At 46.5% G+C, this 19,246-nt stretch overlaps 2 protein-coding genes across 5 annotated transcripts in view; one reads left to right on the forward strand and one right to left on the reverse strand.

Moving 5' to 3' along the window:
• The window catches only part of grm5a (glutamate receptor, metabotropic 5a), a 33,802-nt gene extending 23,842 nt beyond the window's left edge, over positions 1 to 9,960 (reverse strand). For 2 of the 3 annotated variants that reach the window (XR_003750080.1, XM_028982783.1), the window contains exons 1-4: positions 9,868 to 9,960; positions 9,331 to 9,758; positions 8,019 to 8,874; positions 1,086 to 1,335 (exon numbers count right to left, since the gene is read on the reverse strand). Coding sequence is in view for 2 of the 3 variants with exons in the window: in XM_028982783.1 (XP_028838616.1) it covers positions 1,086 to 1,335; positions 8,019 to 8,703 (935 nt within the window). In the remaining variant the exon portion in view is untranslated. The remainder of the gene's footprint in view (positions 1 to 1,085; positions 1,336 to 8,018; positions 8,875 to 9,330; positions 9,759 to 9,867) is intronic. The other variant, XM_028982784.1, reaches the window with a different exon arrangement.
• Positions 9,961 to 11,419: 1,459 nt separating this feature from the next.
• On the forward strand, positions 11,420 to 18,517 carry LOC114792035 (tyrosinase-like). 2 transcript variants are annotated; one of them, XM_028982786.1, is made up of 13 exons: positions 11,420 to 12,517; positions 12,989 to 13,205; positions 13,297 to 13,444; positions 15,783 to 15,870; positions 15,957 to 16,097; positions 16,186 to 16,271; positions 16,540 to 16,808; positions 16,888 to 16,970; positions 17,113 to 17,376; positions 17,526 to 17,759; positions 17,847 to 18,029; positions 18,178 to 18,324; positions 18,403 to 18,517. In XM_028982786.1, the coding sequence occupies exons 1-13, from the start codon at positions 11,693 to 11,695 to the stop codon at positions 18,493 to 18,495; spliced, it is 2,778 nt and encodes a 925-aa protein (XP_028838619.1). In that variant the 5' UTR covers positions 11,420 to 11,692; the 3' UTR covers positions 18,496 to 18,517. The 2 variants fall into 2 exon arrangements, with proteins under 2 accessions (XP_028838619.1, XP_028838620.1); XM_028982787.1 differs by lacking the exons at positions 15,783 to 15,870; positions 15,957 to 16,097; positions 16,186 to 16,271; ... (5 more) ...; positions 18,178 to 18,324; positions 18,403 to 18,517 and adding exons at positions 13,798 to 13,979; positions 14,060 to 14,829.
• Positions 18,518 to 19,246: the final 729 nt, after the last annotated feature.

The following is a 19,246-nucleotide window of genomic DNA, read 5'->3' on the forward strand; positions in this document are numbered from 1 at the left end:
GATACGCTATGACAATAATGGTAGTGGTAGTGGTATGAAATTATACGTTGACCATGACATAGCAGCATGGTGTGAGGTAGTAAGAGATTGTGTAATACTTCAATTAAAAAGTGCAGAACTGATGTTCAGTTTGTAACGTGCAGTTTGGGAGGGAGAGAAATCATCTGTAGATGGTTTAGGGCTTCAGATGTGGTTGAGGTGATGTGGATGTGGATCCTGGAGGCAACATATTGAGGAGCTGGACAGCCTGGGGGTAAAAACTGTTAACCTGGCAGATCTGGCTCTGATGCTGCAGTAACGTCTTCGGGAGGGCAGGAGTGTGAAATGTCTATGTGAGGGGTGTGAGGAGTCCTGCACGATGCTGCAGGCCCCAGTGCAGAATGGGTCTTGCTTCCTCTCAAGGTTTCTTTTCTAATGTGAGGCACTTTTAAGCCAATGTACACTATAAAAAAGTGCTGTACACATAAAAATTGATTGATTGATTAATTGATTGAAAAATTGCACCCTGCTGACCCTGAAAGCGACATCAGTGTTCTTCAGGAACAATTGAGGAAAACACAAGGCTTACATCACCATGGACAGTTGAGATGTAAAGCTCTACCACATTTGTTTCTAAAGCTGGGGAAGGCGTTCTCTGGAGTGATGAATCACGCGTCTTGGCCTGACAGTCTCATGGACGACTTTAGCAGAGTGTTTAGCCGAGCCGCTGAAGAACTCTATGTACCTTGGTGCATTATGCTAACTAGAGAACTGTAGGCAACAAACAAAGGTGTTGTGCCCTTTATACCCTTTTGTCCCTGTGCATGAATCAGAGGGAGGAGATGAAGAGCGTCCCTGTTCAATGGGACCAGACCAGAATCCCGGAATGCCTCTGGGACGTAGCAAGATTTGTGAGTGAGACCTAATCACTCAGTGTCAGCGGCAGCTCTTGCCCCCCGACAGGAATCAATTCCCAGGAGCCGTGTTCCCAATGCCGGAATAGTAGAGGCTGCACAGTGCTGGCGGACATCGGGATATCTGCGCGTCCGCATGGCAAACAACAGGAATCAACGCACAAAACCGGCACAAACAGGTTTCCGCATTACCTGCCAACCAACAGAAACTCCCCCACCAGGTGTCGCCGTCTCATGGCCATGAGGATACCTCGGACGGTCATGCCTTCGCAGAAGCAGGCCACCACGCGCGCCTTCGGCAGATGGCTGCGCAGCTTCTCCAGCAGACGGTCGAAGCTCTGCTCCCCGGCGTTGCTGTAGATCTTGTCGGAGTGGGCGATGCAGATGCCCTCTTTGGCCGCCATGTCTTTGAAGGCCTCCATTCCGCTCTCGCCGTAGTTTCCTGTGAACAAGGGTCACAAGCTAATGAGACGCAAGCAGGAAGCGGATGTGTCCCCCCTTTACGGGTCGTTCGGGACTTTGTGCAGCAATTAGTAAACGCGATGAGGCATTCCACAATATTACAAGGGTTAAATTGACACACGCACCTGCACGACCATATTTTCAACCCGACTGTGGTATGCCATTAAACATGGTGTCCCCATTTTTGCAAGTGTCAGGGGTAGACTCCCTCAATTTACATAAAAATCAGGTCACCTACTTTCGCTCGCTGCATTAAATTGACATGAAACCGTTATTTCCCCTCCACAGTAACATGTTTCATTCTGCACATCTTTAATTAATACATACAAACATGTGTTCGTACCACCACTATGTAAAAAAAAAAGCACACATGCTTGTTAGATTTGGGACATTTTAGCGAGACCCGTTTCGATGACGGTACACTCTCGCTTGCCGGAGAAGCCGTTGGAATAATGTTCCATCTGTGTCAGATCATGACAGGCGCAGAGACAGACTCCAGTTGGTCGTTGTTGTATAATTTCCCTCTGATGTGCATAACAGTCCCTAATGAGGGCAGCAGCTAGTGGTTGGTGCTCGGAGGGTGTAGATAAGTAACCTTTCCTTTCCAAAATCAGCAAAAAGATTTTCCATGCTATGTGAGCAATTGTTTCTGTATTCCTGGCTTGTCGTCGCTATTATTCTTATTTTCACATTTCAGACAATGCAATGGAATGGCAGAAAATGGGGAATATTCATGCATGCGTCCACTTAGCCAAATGAGCCTGGTCCCTCCTCCCCTGCAATGCAAGTGGACCACTCTAGACTGTTCACACGCACCACCCCAACATGGCGGAATGTTCCACCATCTGCCATCTGGTTGAATAAATGTAAAGCTCAGCTACAACATGCTTATGCCATTCAGAGGTTACTCCAGTGCGGTAAACTGGATGGTGTAGGTCATGTATTCATGTAATGTCCACAGACATGACATGTGTATATTGTCCACATCTCATGTCTTTTTTATTTAATTTACATATTTTTCAAGCTACAACTAGTAATAGGATGCAGTAAAAACAAATGGACGTATATCCTTCTACCAAAACACTGCATAATATTACTAAGAATCAGCCACAGTTTCCATATATTCTGCATACCATCACCAGCAGCCTCAGACAGAGGCTTGGACCAGTATTATTAGAAGGTCCCGGGTAATCCGCCTTTCTGTAGCTCCACACAACCTGTCTGCCACCCTGCTGGTCAGGCATAGCAGCAGCGTTTACACACGTCAGTGACACTGCTGGGCTGAGAGCTGTTCGCTACCCAAAATATCCAGCCTACAGCAGTTCTGGAGTCGGAAAATGACCACCTACAAGACCTTGAGGACAGCTATTACGTACTGTGCCAGGCAACAAATGCACTACAGTCTCTGTGCAACTACAGGGTCTGTGTTTTGAACAAAGATTCACATTGTACAACTGCACAATTCTGGATATGCAAAACAGAAATGAAATGCAACACATTGAATATGATTATGAAGTCTGCCTAAACATTTATGCTGAGAAAAGTTATATTGTAAACAGCTGACAGCTCCTAAATAAATAAATAAATAAATAAATAAATACATGTTCTGAGGTGAGAATGTGTAGAGCAATACTTCCCACACAGAGAGAAGACACTCGGGAGCTGCTTGATATTAACCTTTTCTTTTTCCATTTCAGACAGGCTGTCAGAAATAGTTGGATCTTTGGTGTCAGTCGTTGGGTAGTGCGAGACAAAACCTCACCAAAGGTGCTTCTGCGGATCCACTGATCCATCTGAAACCTGCCACTGTGTTAAGGCTGAGATCAGTCCGCTTGTGGGGACCCACTGTTGCTGTTTACCGTAGCTCATCAAATCAAGAAGGCGGGCCAAATCCGAACAAGAACTGTACTGTGATGGAAAGGACACCAGCGGGACAGTAGGAATTCTCACTAATGTCACATCAAGCATGTCCAATAAATACACAAATGCAGTTCTGCTGTGCCAGCCATCTGCAGTTGGAATGTGAAGCGCTACCCAGCTTGCCTGCATTTTCTGATGAAAACCTGGCGAGGAATTGGAAAATGCGGCAAAGTGCTTATTTGCTCCAGTTCAACAGTAGTTAAATCGTGCTTGCAGTCTCACGCGACATGCTCGTTGGTAGGCGGGTAAAGGTGATTGCTGTGTCGCAGCCTTGCATGCTTTCTTGTTTCAATGCAGGCATCTTACAATGCAGCATGTAGTTCTCACTGGGTAACGGTCGTGTGCCGTGTATGATGGAGCTCTGTCTGCTGAAATGTAAACCCGGGGGCTTGTCTACTGTGGAACCACAGAAAAGAAATGCAATAGACATGGCGTCTAACAAAAGCTTTGTTGCTAAGGAAATCTCTTACTGAGGCAAAAAAAAAATCTGATGCCCTTATAGGCGCTCCAAATATAACCACTTTTAAATTATAAAATGTTTTTATTTTCCATAGCTTTTACTTCAGTGATGTTTGATATTCAGTTGGCCACACTCATTTTGTGCCTTGGTTCTCACACTGATGTACGCCCTATTGTTCAGTAAATGCACTACCTTTATTATTCTTAATATCCTCAATGAACTACAGTTAATTTCCTGACTTGCTGTGTTTTTGCATTCTTGGCAGTGTGTGGCAGACAATGATAAATAATATTAATATTAGGAATGATATGTGCTCCTGTGTAAGCTACTTCAGTTGGCCCATACTAATGTTGGTCATAATACTGCTTCTTTGAGAACTATTTTTTATTTTGGTAATTGCTGAGAAAACCCCTACTGTATTAATTCCATCCTGTATTTTCTATTTTTCATATTCGAATTGCCTTTGTTTATGAAATCCCCTCTGAAGGAAACAGCGTCTTTACGCACTTTTAAGAAGTTGTCAGAGATTAAGGGCCGGGTCAACAGCAATTATGGAGCCATTTCAGCAACAACAGGAGAAAGAGCAAATTGCAACTTAATCTAATCTAAACTTTAGGCGATGCAATTGAGAAAACTATCAGTGCTAACACCTGTGACAAGTAAGTTCTCCAAATCTTATCGTCTAGGCGTAGAGACAGTGGAATGTCCATCAATTTAGAGGAACTGATAACGGACGATGAAGAAATTGCTTTCAAATATGGATGAAGAAATGATCATCGTAGTACTCCCGTTGCCATCATCTGAAGATTGATGCCAGTAATTCATGGAGAATTGTTGATGTTCCTCCTGCCAGTGTCAAGTTGTTTTGTAACAGATGTGCGTGCAATGCTGAGCACAGCAGCTGAATTTCAACCTTGAGAGGTGGGAGGGAATCCTACAGATTGCTCAAGCCCCAGAGACTCTGAGATGTAGGTGTAGGAAACAAGAAAGTCCAACTACATGATGTACGAAACATCGGGACATAACATGTTACAAGGACAAGTGAAGGTAATCAGCAGTGTGGCTCTTCTCAATGTGGGTTTTGAATTGTGCATCCTTAAAGATACAAAACATGATGAAATGTTCCTGTTCCTCTGCGAAATTCAAAGACTCCTTTAAATCCCTTTTATCAAAAAAGGCCGATTGTTAATATGAAATCCTGTCAGGGTTTCATTAGGCATTAAAGAGAGACTCTTGTCTTCTTTATAGGATTTTGGTGAGTCACCAGCTGCAATTTTACAGAAGAATCAAAGCAATAAAAATATTTTTTTATTCATGACACATTAAAGGGTGGACTGTGTGTTACTATACACTTGGTTGTGTGAGAAGAAACACCGACTGAGGAGAGCATTTATTGGGTTCATGGCATCTACATTACATCTGCTGTTATAGTCACACTCACTGACCTACGATCCATTTTCAGAGCATAATTTTACGGCTCTATATGTGTCTATGAGTCACTAGTGATTTTCATGCTAATATTTAAATTATGCCACTCAAGAAGCCTGCTGCATACTGTAGTTGTGGGGGCTGGTACACAACTCACTTCAGTGTTATTAACTCCAACATCTAACAGCCATTGTCTGGACAGTATGTACAGTATGTGGGTGACATGTACAAGTTCAAGTAGGTGAGAAATTGAGGGGAAAAAATGTACACTGAGGCTTGAGCCCAACCAGAGATGTTTATATACTGCTGGTGGGGCACTAACATCATGAACGACACAACTGCTGAGAGAAAAGTTTCATTATAGATCAAACCATCAATCAATGTTGTTTTAATCAAACAACAAATGGAGCCAAACTAAACGCGCCGATAAAAATTCTAAATAGTTACATTTATTACATTTTCTTCACTTATAATATAACATGTCTTTGATTATATATATAATTATATTATATACAATATGTGGCGAACTCGATACTGATTTGGTAAGTGCGATATGGCATAAAATCATATTGTGATATCAATTTATATTATATACAATATGTGGAGCACTCGATCCTGATTTGGTAAGTGCGATATGGCATAAAATCATATTGTGATATAAATTTAACCATAGACAGTGCAGAGTATATATTGCGGTATATAATTTGATATGTAATTTAAATGTAACTTTTTTTGAATGGGTAACATGTGTCCATAGCAAAGGCACTGCAGCAGGCAGTTGTATAATCAACATTTAGCATAACCGTATACCAGATAAAACAATAACTGAAAGTGGACTTTCTGTATTCAGTTGTAGAGTTTACATTAAAATATTATTATATAAAACACTATGCTTGTTCATGATATGATATTTAAGGCCTTATTTTTTTTCATTTAAGACTCTTTAAGTTTCCACAGAAATCCTGTCATGCACTTAGTGCTCTCGGCCAAAACTAATGGGTCGTGCTGCACGTGTGCCACCGTTTCACGCAGGTGATGTGACTTTGTCATTTTCACGAGGACCGGATATTTCTGCGGTAGGCTGGCATAATCAAATTTTCTGCCTTTGTCCAAATGTATATTGCCCACCATTTATACGGCACGGCACTGACTGAACGCATATCCTTTTTGCAGCTTGTGCTGCACCACTTCGCTCTCTCTCTCTGTTTGTAAGTGAGCTAGAAAGAGGACTGTTGTCCAGAATAACTCAGTTCTGAATGTGTTAACGCTCACTCACAGCCCCCACAAAACCATCTCAGCTCCAGAGACACTTCAGAAAACGCTTTATTATTCAGCCCAGCATCATCTCCACATCTGGCATATTAGAATGTAAAATATATAGAGAATATCTCTCTCTCTCTCTCTCTCTCTCTCTCTGCCTCTCTCTCTGCTCCCGTTTCCGCTCTGGTTTGTTCCGAAACACTCAACTCTAAAGACCGGAACATCTTACTGCTATTTTTACGGGAGAAAAAAGCCACTCTGCTGCAGGTGGAAACAGGTGAGCTGAATGTTAAATGCACACTTCGTCTTCTGACCTAATAATGCATATTTAATGAGTATATTAACCTCTCACTATAACTATTCTTCACATACGGATGTGTGCATTTAATTATTTAAATGGGTTTTAATTAGATATCCCCAAATGTACTGCTAATTATTACATTAATCTTTTCAGCTGTTAATACACCATGTACTTAATCTAACAATGTTCATGTTTTTATTTATAAATTATATTAAGTCAATATAATAAATGGATATTGAAATACTATTATTGTAATGTATTGACATTGCAGTCTCACATAAGGTTCAAGGATAAATTTGGGTCCCTACTTACAAAAATCGTTTGTGCTCTGCCCAATGAAAATTCTTTCCCAGCACTATGCATAAGAAGCACATTTCACCTCCAAATGAACCTCTCTGCAGCACAAATTATCCCTAAACTGGGCCATGCTCTACCAAATAAACATACAATGGGGGGCAGAGGCACTCCGAGCCTCCGGGAGCCGGAGCATCTAAAAAATCTATAAAAGCCAGATACTGAAAACAGAGTGTCCTACTTCCCCGAACAATAAACAGGCAACGCTACCTGGAAACCATCCATCCATCTGATGGACCCCAGCCAGTCCAGCTCAAGAGGAGCCAGCTCATCTCAGCCACACAAACTGGCGGAGGGATCCACACAAGGTCAGTTTAGTGTCACCAGTCCGCCTAATCTTAACAGGGATTATGCTCTGTGTTTCTTCCTCTGCCTTGTTAACTTGCCAATGCTGCCTAATGGCAAAAGTGTCAGCTTTTTACGTGAGGCAAATCTAGGTAAACGTTGCTATTGTTCCAGGCGGGATTTGAAAGGAATCACGTAAATGGAAAAGGTTTTGAGAGGTTAAAAAAAAAACTATTCGAACAGGGTTCATAATACAAAATTTTCACCAGGGCCGAGAGCAAAACATAATCCAATTTTAATTTTTGATGTAATCCAGGGGCTTGCTGTTCAGTGCTGCTGCATCTGGGTGGTAGTAGCCTAGTGGGTAACACACTTGCCTATGAACCAGAAGACCCGGGTTCGAATCCCACTTACTACCATCGTGTCCCTGAGCAAGACACTTAACCCTAAGTTGCTCCAGAGGGACTGTCCCTGTAACTACGCTCTGGATAAGGGCGTCTGGTAAATGCTGTAAATGTAATTGTAAATCCCTCCTCGATGGTCAGTTACTGACGAGAAGATGGCGTTGGTGCATGCACGACTGAACAGCGACTGTGCATGAACCCTGAACTGGAAAGAGTGGATTTGAGCTGAACTGAGACTCCGGGACGCTTACCTTCAGTGTGAATGGCTGAGACATACGTCCAGTTGTACCTCTTGACGATGTCCACCATGGCCCTCGCCTGCTGGGCATCAGAGGGCACCACCCTCATGAAGTACTTAAAGAGGGACTTGTCGCTGAGGTCCATGCTGGTGGCGGAGTAGGCGATCTGAGGGATGTTGAAGAGCTGCAGCAGGTTCTGCACCTGGATGGCCACCGAGCTGGAGCCGGGCCCGATCAGGCCGACGATGGGCTTCTTGGCCCGGACGGGCATGGTGCCCTCGTCCGCTGAGCACCTCTGCATGCTCTCCTCCTCCTCAGCGGAGACCAGCGTGTCACGGATGAACTCGATGCTCTGCTCCAGCGCCACGGCCGAGTGCCAGCAGGAGTCCCGGATCTCGCAGCCGAGCGTGATGTTTGGCAGGATGCTGGTGTCGGCGTTGATGCGGTCCAGCGTGTGCATCATGGCCTCCACCCTCTGGATGCCGTACTGCTCGCGCACCGCGCCACACTTGCGCTCGTGCACTTTGTCTGCAGGAGGCTGGTGGTGCACAGAGAACAGGGCGCCAATGATCACGTCTCCAGGGATGTGGGCCAGAACGCGGCGTTCCTTGGACTGGGCACTAGCGCGGAGGCCCAACTTCGCCGGATCCGCAACCAGCAGGAAGCCCAGCACAATCCAGCACCCCATTACCGCCATTGGCGCTGGTAAATCGGAGCAGACTAGCGAGGAAACTTCGGGAGAGCTTCACGACATCCCTACTCCACTTGTGCAGCTACGAGGTGCCAGCAGACTGGAGGTCGCCAGGGCGGTCGCCAGGGTGACGATTCATTCCAGAAACGTGCAAGCATGTGCGGGTCTCCTCACGACCTTTAAACCAGAGCGGGAAAAAAACAAGAGTTTTAGACACGTTCTGATGCACAGGAGCTATAGTGACGAAGGAGCGGCGACCGGAGCGTTACGCGGCGCTGTCCCTGGTGCTGAAGTTCGCCGTGCAAGGGGACCCTGCCCCTACCTACCTCTCCCCTAATGTCGCCCGAGTGTCCCCCGAAAAATACCATTCCAGCCTTCGGGAGCCCATGGATGGAAGTTGCGGGGCGTGGGGGAAATATACGCACACGAATGTCAATCCGGGATCGTTTCATTGACGAGACCCGCTGGCGATTAACCTAAAGTAACTTTGCAATATTATTATTTTTTTTAATTTTTTTTGCCGAAAAAAAAAGAAGAAGAAGAAAAGGTCAAAACCGCGTTATAAACGTGCGCCGCGGCTTTCATCGGGAACACAGTAGGTCCCAGCAGGACGCCTGTCGGAATTACACTTACGTTTTCCCGGTCCGCCTGTCCCCTTGCGCCGTCCCCGGGTCGCGTCGCTCCGCGCTGCAGGTGTGGGTGATGTGCGTTCACCTTGCTGTCGGCGTGAACTCCGCCAGGATGCCGAGGCATGTCCGAGTCCCGAGTCCCCCCCTCCCCGCGTCTCTTCTCGCAGGCGTTCCGACCGGACAGCGGACGCGCTCGTTTAAGTAGGGCTGCGCGGCGCGGCGCGGCTCGAATCAATCGATGGCGTTTCGTGCGGGGTTGCCAGGTGGCGGCACAGTTTCCGCCGAAGAGGGACGAACGAAACTAGTCCAAAATGGTCATGGGGCGCAAGGTCGCTGGCAGTTTCTCGACGCTTTTCAAGGTTTAACGCTTTGAAAAATCGGATTTCGACACAACCAGGTGGCATAGGACTGCCGCGAATCTTGTACCAGGGCCTAGAAAAAAAAATCTAAAATGAAATAAAACAGAATCGCTACGTCTGTTTAAAAAGATACAGCCTGCGGTTAGGGCTAGTAAGCGTTTCTGCACAAAACCTGCACTTACCTGTCGAATGTGCTTTATTTAAAACCAGACACCTTGTTTTGCCACAGTTAGCATCCGTCTATTCCCACCTGCTTTCCTGGAACCGAAACAATTAAATTGGTTTTGGCGTAAAAAAAAATCGCTGTCGTGGCAACCCTGACTTCAGCGCGCACCGTGGACTGGCGCCAAAACGCACTATACCCGAGTTCTGAATAGATCAGGTTGTACTGAACTGGGAATATATCTGTCTGTCTATCTGTGTGGTAACGTGGATTAACAGAGCTAACATTAACAAATCAATTCATTACGGAATTGCTGTAATTTTCGTAATTTTATTTAAGACATGGCCCGTGGACTTCAAAAAAGTGTCAAATATTTCATTCTGTGGAGAACGATCTTCCGTTTGCTGGTGTAGCTCAAATTATTGGATCCTTGATGAGATTAATAGCACTGCATCATAATAGATGTACATTTACATTTACAGCCCTTATCCAGAGCGACTTACAATCAGTAGTTACAGGGACAGTCCCCCCCTGGAGACACTCAGGGCTAAGTGTCTTGCTCAGGGACACAATGGTATTAAGTCCTGGATGCTATTAAAATAATGAAAGAGGCAAACAAGTCAAAACGCTCAATAAGGCTAAAAGAGTTTGCGAGTTCAGTCTCTTAAAATCAAAAAGTTGAACCCCGCGCAGTAACAGGGGTTTGCTTGCAGCGCCACCCTACGGATTATAATGGAACTGTCAATCTGCCGCAAAATAAATAAATAAAACACACATGCAAAGTGTTTCTGTTTATTCATATATCGATATTTTTTACTTAAAATATATAAAATATTCAATTTGCAAATTAACTAAATATTTGTGATTTTATACCAGCTATACATGGTTTTGCACTCTCCACCATGTGCCCTTATTTGTATATGGTGTTTTTAAAATTGTATATTGTGTTTTTTTTTAATTGTATTTATACTTTGTATTCAATGTTACTGTTACTGTTTTTGTATTTAATGTTACTTGTATGGGTCAGAGAGTAACGTAATTTCAATTCTGTGCATGTCCTGTTCATGTGGCAGAATTGACAATAAAGCTGACTTGACTTGACTTGACTTGACTACAAACGTTGTGGGAAAAAACTGTACAGACTTGTTGTGGGAATTGATACAGAAATGATATATAACTTTTCGTTGCCAATAAAGTGTGTTTCGACATCGACCAAATGAAATCCATTGTTCAGACCTGACTGGAAAAAAGAAAGAGGAAATAATATCACATCTCCTTCGTTATGTTGAAACTGTTTTTTTAGGGAGCTGCTATCGTTAAGGTGAGGTTCGGATTAAGTTCAGGGGCCATTCATGCAGAAATCCCGTTAATTCCCTTCATTTAATCGTACGTGAGACTCGAGACACGAGATCTTTCCTGCTCGTTTAATCCGACCTGCGGGCCCCACTTCACCCTGTGACTCCGGCAGCACGTGGGCTGCCTTAAGGGGACCCCATGATGCATGCAATAAAAAACTGTCCCGCTGGATGTCTCCAAAAAAAAAAAAGATTAGATCTCTCGGACTTGAGAAGGCCCTCTGGAACGTTGTCGGGGATCCATAACAAGTCCAGTTGGCGGTGAAATAACCACGACCTGGATGACCGAGAACCTCCACAGATGTCCTGCGTGCATCTGACACGGCCACGTAACACCACCCGAACGTGTTTTATGCCGGTAAACACGTGAAGTTGACCGCATCATCACCCGTGGCAGGAGACGAGGAGGGAACCGTGCCATGTGACGGGTGGGGAGGCGTGGGGGCTTTAAAACGCAGAAGGTATCCCGGGGGCCCCAGACAGCGCGATATGTGGCCGCCGCTGGTTCTGTGCGTCCTCCTGCCCCTCCTGCCCCCGACCCACCAGCAGTTCCCCCGGGCCTGCGCCACCGCCGAGAGCCTGAGGTCCGGGGAATGCTGCCCGGCGTGGGACGGCGACGGCTCGCCGTGCGGCGCGCGCTCGGGACGGGGCGCGTGCGTGGACGTGGCCGTGTCCGACCAGCCGGACGGGCCCCAGTACCCGTTCTCGGGGGTCGACGACCGGGAGCGGTGGCCGCTGGTCTTCTATAACCGGACGTGCCGGTGCCTGGGCAACTTCATGGGCTTCGACTGCGCGGACTGCAAGTTCGGCCACTTCGGCGGCGGCTGCGCGGAGCGCCGCGAGTCGGTGCGCCGGGACGTGCTGCGGCTCAGCGCCGCGGAGAGGCTGCGGCTCATCTCCTACCTCAACCTCGCCAAGACCACCGTGAGCCGAGATTACGTGATCGCGACGGGGACGCGCGGCGACATGGGCGACGGCGGCAGCCCGCTGTTCCGGGACGTCACCGTGTACGACCTGTTCGTCTGGATGCACTACTACGTGTCCCGCGCCGCGCTGCTCGGCGGCGCCGGCGACGTGTGGCGGGACGTGGACTTCGGCCACTGGGCGCCCGCCTTCCTGCCCTGGCACAGGGTCTTCCTGCTGCGCTGGGAGCACGAGATCCGCAAGCTCACCGGGGACTTCGGCTTCACCATCCCGTACTGGGACTGGAGGGACGCGCCGGGCTGCGAGGTGTGCACCGACCAGCTGATGGGCGGCCCGAGCAGCCTGGATCCTAATCTCATCAATCCCGCGTCCGTCTTCTCCTCCTGGAAGGTAATTTCATCTGGGACTGACGGTAATGGGACCAGATCATATGAGTGTGGGTCTAAGTAGATGAAAGTAGATCATTACCTACAAGACAGGAAAAAATGACTAGAATCAAGTCAACGTGACAAAATTCCCACATTTTTGGAGTTCCAGATCTGAGATGTTTTTAAAGTAATAATATTTCTAAAGTAATAAGTCTGTCTTTTTTTCTACGCATTACATTTACAGCATTTCTCAGACGCTCTTATCCAGAGTAGTTACAGGGACAGTCCCCCCCCCTGGAGCAACTTAGGGTTAAGCATCTTGCTCAGGGACACAATGGTAGTGAGAGGGGTTTGAACCCGGGTCTTCTGGTTCACAGGCGAGTGTGTTACTACCCTCCTGACTGGTCGCATCAGGGATTAAATGTGACCCGTGTAGTGAGTTTAACTCAACCTTGTTCCTCGCTGTGCCGGCAAATTTCCGCCCTGCTGGCAGGTGATCTGCTCGAGGGCCGAGGAATACAACAACAGAGGCGTTCTGTGCAGCGGCCAAGAAGAAGGGCCACTGCTGCGGAACCCTGGGAACCACGACCAGAGGCTGATCCGGGGCCTGCCCACCACCGCAGACGTGGAGTTCACGCTCAGCCTGCCGCAGTATGACACCGGGCCCATGGACGTCACCTCCAACATGAGCTTCCGCAACACTTTAGAAGGTGAGGCTGCCGCCGCCGGTCCCGCCGCGATCAGCGGGAAGGAGACGTGGGAGACGTTTGCGTGAGCCTCTTGCCCCGTGTGAGCCGGCAGGTTTCGGGAGCGTGCAGACGGGGCTGGGGAGCAGCACTCAGGTCGGCATGCATGCGTCCCTCCACATCTTCATGAATGGCTCCATGTCCTCCGTGCAGGGGTCGGCCAACGACCCCATCTTCATACTGCACCACGCCTTTGTCGACAGGTCAGCATTGCATTTCCATTCATGCCCTCAAGTTCAAGTGAAATTATTTTTTTGGAATTTCAGCTACGTGGAGGTCAGATAGTACAACGTTTCTCTGGTTATGGTTATGGAAATGTGACATGCATCTGACATCATGCATGTGTGCGACACATCGACAAACCAGGCTAGATAAAGTGCAAACGTGCAAGAATAAGATTTAAGTCAAACCAAACATGCAGACCACAAAAAAAGAGATGAATTATGTGGGTTCCAAGCAATGTAGGGTTTGAACCTGGTTCATAGACGAGTGTGTTACCCAGCCCAACACGGAATTGCAGCTTGAAGTTGTGTCTAATACTGAAATTCGTTCCAAGCATCTATGAACAGTGGCTGCGGAGGCATCGTCCGGAGAGCTCCCACTATCCGACAGCCAACGCTCCCATCGGACACAACGGGGAATACTTTATGGCTCCCTTCCTGCCATTGTTCCAGAACAGGGACTACTTCCTCTCCAGCAAAGACCTGGGCTATGAGTATTTCTATCTGTTAGATCCAGGTGAGTAAAAACCTTTTAAATAGATTAAAAAGTAGTTTTTTGGGTTTTTTTTTCACTAATTAACTTGTCCTCTTGTACAGGCCAGAGATTCACAGACGTGCTGAACTCCTACCTGGAAGAGGCTAAGCAGATCTGGCCGTGGCTGCTGGTGGCGGGAGCCATGGGCGCGCTCATCGTCGGGGTGCTGGCCGGGATCGTGTCCATGGTCAGGAGGTCCAGGCCTGCGAAGGGGAAGCGGACGTACTCTCACCCCGAGCAGCAGCCCCTTCTCCTCAGCAGCGGCAGCGGATCTTCAGACTCCTACTGAAACCTCCACAAGGTGGCAGCAGCAGCCTGTCCTCGTCACAGGGACTTGCCACGTGGGCGGTCTGCAGTACATTCTCTTCAGGGATTTTCTAAACGGACAGACTCTTTACACTGTACAGCCATTTCATGAAATTTATATATCTAAATCATTCTCTTTTGTCATAATTAAAGAATAGTCTAGGGGGGAAAATGACAGAATTGTGCAGCAATTGGATTTTTGTTACTTGACAAAATTATTTGTGAACAGACATCACTTGATTGTAAAACGATTGCTTATATAACTGCACGACACGGAGTACATTTCAATTAACCATTAAAAAAGAACGTTTTTAAACCCATTTGTGTTGAAATGAACTTCTCGCTGCCGGTTTTATTTAGTTCAGAAGATGGAATCATCTGTTGCTGCTCCAGTATGGCATAATAAACCCATTCTGAATTTTATTTCCAGATTCAGTCGCATGCTTTATACGCTGGTCACAGGACAGTGTTGAGTGCATCATAGATCCCAGAGCAGACTTTGTGTTTTGAACAACGCACAAGAGAGTCCATGAAAAAAAGAAAACATGTATGTGTGTGGTAGTAGCCTAGTGGATAACACACTTGCCTATGACCCAGAAGACCCAGGTTCAAATCCCACTTACTACCATTGTGTCCCTGAGCAAGACACTTAACCCTAAGTTGCTCCAGGGGGACTGTCCCTGTAACTACTGATTGTAAGTTGGTCTGGATAAGGGTGTCTGATAAATGCTGTAAATGTATGAGATTTTTTGTAGTTTGTATGTTATGAGAATTAGTATTAGTATTACATATGTTAAGAGTATTAGCAAATGTTATGTTCTACATAGTTACTGCCTTCACCAGGTATCATGAATGTCAGAATTATGAGTTATGATCAGTATGATCAAAGTCATATTATTTAGTGGGCAACTTCTCTTACGGAGACAAGATGAAGGGCAACACATTGGTGCGTGAGAAGATGGTGAGCGCGTTTATTTCAAATTCTGCTGCGTTGTATGTTAAATGACGTGCTCTGGCCAAGTCTGTTTCATAACCAGGAAGTTAGATGTAATGAACATTATTGCTGAAGCTTCATTTACGCACAATTTCTTAAAAGAAATCAACGTCATTTGTAGCAGCGCGGCTTGCCAGAAAGTCCCTGTAAAAGGTATTTTAGATATTTTAGATAGGCCATTAATCCCACCCCCAAAGAATATATTTTCTTAAGGTTAAGCACTTGAATTCGCAATAATGACTCCCAACCTGGGAGCGGGGATCTTCAGATGAGGGTGTTCAAGCGGGTTAAAGGGTCACGTGAGAGGGCGTGGCCAGGCAATTAGACGGGACCTAATTAACCACCTGTGAAGTGGATCTGCTTTAAATGCGGCCGGTGTTGCATGAGCGTGTTCCGCTGGCTCTGCTCTTGGCGAGGTGTGGCTGTGGTTCCTCTGTTTGTGTCATCTAACGTGGTTTTAAAACGGTTTTTCATGTCATTGTCAGGTGTCATTTTCAGGCTGTCACGATGCCTACAAAGGTTATGACTGATGAGCGCATGTCAAGGTTCAAGAATAAAGGCAAAGAGCCTTCGGTTGGTTAAACCTTGTATCTACTTGATGTGGGGGGGGGATGTTGGTTTCTTTGCTCGTTTTTTTTTATCTTATTTTTTCCCTGTAGAAACTCCGAGAGCGCAGAATAGCCGAGTGTGTGGAGCTTCGGAAAGCTCAGCGTGTTGAGAGCATCCTGAAGCGGAGGAACATCTCCACGCTTTCAGAAGAGGAGGCGCTCTCCCCCGAGTACAACACCGACAACCATGAGGTGAACGCGCTTCATTAGAAGCAGCTTTTTCTGTCGAACTTGGTGGTCTCACCCCAGCTCACCAGGCCCTCTGTTCCGAACTGTACAGGCCGTGTCTGCGGCGATTGAGGAGATCATTGCGAACGTGAACTGTGTCTCCCTGGAGAGACAGACTCAAGGTTGTCAGGCTGCTCGGTATGTGACTTCTCTAACGAACATGGCAATATATCTCATGGTCAACAGAAGTTGTAGGTAGGTGGTCATGTTGGGTCTGTTTAACGCCTTTAATGTAGTTACTTGTCAATCTGTCATGGAACGATTGCACCAGGTTAGCATACTTTTTTTTTTTTTTTTTTTAAACTGTTCCAACTACCTACCTTATCGTGAAATCAGTGCAATTTTTTTTTATTCCTGCCCTCTGCGCCTCCTTTGCATTTGGAAATTTTAAATCTGCTCTTCACAGGAAACTGCTTTCTCGCGAACGAAACCCACCCCTGAAGGAGATCGTGGACGCTGGCTTGCTGATTCGTTTCGTGGAGTTTCTGGGCCGCGATGATGCTCCCACCCTGCAGTTTGAAGCTGCGTGGTCCCTGACTAACATCGCATCTGGCACTTCCTGGCACACGCAGCAGGTGGTGGAGCATGGGGCGGTGCCAGCCTTCATTGCCCTGCTGGCATCGCCAATGCTGAACATCAGTGAACAGGCAGTCTGGGCTCTGGGGAACATTGCTGGTAATACAAATTTAAGGCTGAATATATTTTCGGTCTGACTGCTGCTCTCGAACACCCGACTGAACGTTTCGCCCCGCAGGTGATGGGCCTGCATATCGGGACTTGTTAATTGAATGCAGTGTGGTACCTGCGCTGCTGGCACGGCTGACCCCAGATGCCCCTGTAAGTTCGAATCATCATAGCGCTGAGCACTTTTAATGTTGGGAAATTTCTTTTCCAAATCGTACGTCCTACCTTCATAAAACCACTAATTCTGATTACCACCATGCTGAGGCTTCACCACACACCTTGTTTTCTCGTGTAGGTGGGCTACTTGCGCAACCTGACTTGGACCCTCTCAAACCTGTGCAGGAACAAGAATCCATTCCCTCCCCTGTCCGCCGTGCAGCAGATGCTGCCGTCCCTGATCCAGCTCCTGCACCACGGTGATAAATCCATCCTGTCAGATGCGTGCTGGGCCGTCTCCTACCTCACTGACGGCCCAAATGAGCGCATTGATATTGTAATTAAGACCGGGATTCTTCCCCGCTTGGTGGAGCTGCTTGGCTTTGAGGAACTGGCAGTCGTGGTAAAGCAGTCCTGTTTCCATTTAAACCTCAAATTGAATGACTACTCAGATTGAATTTTGCAAACTAGTTAATTTGTGGTTCCCAAATCCTGTGTATGGGGTTGTGATCTCAGTCTCTTCTGCGCATCAACATTCATTGTCCTACCTAGACTCCAGCTCTGAGGTCCATTGGAAACATTGTGAGCGGCTCGGACCTGCAGACTCAGGCAGCCATCGACGCTGGGGTCCTGGGTGCTCTGCCCCGTCTCATGCGACACACCAAGCCCAGCGTTCAGAAAGAGGCGGCCTGGGCGGTGTCCAACATCGCTGCAGGGCCCTGCCAACAGATCCAGCAGCTTATTAGCTGCGGGTTACTGCCGCCGCTCATAGACCTGCTCAAAAACGTAAGTGGGCCCCAGACCAGCTTGATCTTGCTTCTTATCAACGTTTCATGTCCCTGGTTCCCCGTGACCCATTCTCTTATTTAACAGGGTGACTTCAAAACTCAGCGGGAGGCTGTTTGGGCCATTACCAACTACACCAGCGGGGGCACTGTGGACCAGGTGGTAGAACTTGTTCAGAGCGGTGGTCTGGAGGCAATCCTCGGTCTGCTCCAAGTCAAAGACACAAAGACCATCTTGGTCATCTTGGATGCCATAAATAACATTTTCATGGTGAGACTATTCTGTGACATGCAGCTCCTCCATGAGTTTAGTTGAATTTACAATGGTTTCTTTCTTCAGTGAGGAGCAGTTTGCACATGTGCCATGTCTTTAATCATTTAATATTTATCCCCCCCCACTGGTTGTGGGGGTCACTCAGGTTGCCGAGAAGCTGGGTGAGACGGAAAAGCTTTGCCTGCTTGTGGAGGAGGTGGGTGGCCTGGACCGCATTGAACTCCTTCAGAACCATGAGAACAACGCTGTGTACCGTGCTGCTCAGGCCCTCATTGAGAAGTACTTTAGCGAGGTGAGTCACATTGTGACTCATTTGAATAAATTGTGACGTTCCTCTTTGTACTTCGTCTTAATTTTCCTTTTATTGCAGGAAGGGCACAATGATGAATGCCTGCCGACTGAAGCCACTGAAACAGATTTTGTCTTCAAAGTACCTGAAGTCCCAAAGAAATTTGACTTTTGATTGTGTTTATTTTGATTTTCCCCTGAAAAAGAGAATAAATATTTTTGCATAATTAGTCTCTTGTGCCCTTTTAAACCATACATCCCCGGTAACGGTAAACTGATTTTTAGCTTCAAGCTATCCATTAATGTACTACTTGCTTGTATAACCTTCCTATTTCCTCAATTCCCCCTTCATCCCCGTAAAGCTCTGCGTACCTGTTCAATTTACACCATTTGACACCCACACTTTGTTCCCTTCAGTTACATGTCATTGTCAAATGACTCTGCACAGCTTGATTTCATTGTTAGCCGTGTTATCAAAAGGGGGGGGGGGGGAACACAATTTCTAGCTTTCAGATTGGGGTTCTGTCATGCTTACCATTTTGAAATTCATTTTATTTAGGGCTCCTAGTTATGCAGAATGCAAACCACCACTTAATCAGCTGGTTTTCACAAGTATAACAATGAATTGCTAAGATTTGATTGAGCCCTCTAGGAACATACTTGTGAAGGGTCTCTTTTCAAAGATACAAAGTGTCCTAGCAACTGGGTATTTAACACACACTTAAGTCTGAGCTGTGCATCATTTGAAGAACACTGTGAAAATCAGAGATCTCAGTAAAGGAAGTTAATCAGCTGGATAAAAACATGGCTCAATATGGTTACCCAGAGAAGGACTTTAGGAGATTAAATCAAATGTTTTTAATATATTTTAGTGCCTTTTATTTACATTTTTCTCTTGACTCATCTACTTATTGAAAGTGATTGCA

The sequence above is a fragment of the Denticeps clupeoides genome, chromosome 6, assembly GCF_900700375.1.
Source record: "Denticeps clupeoides chromosome 6, fDenClu1.1, whole genome shotgun sequence".
NCBI lineage: Eukaryota > Metazoa > Chordata > Actinopteri > Clupeiformes > Denticipitidae > Denticeps > Denticeps clupeoides.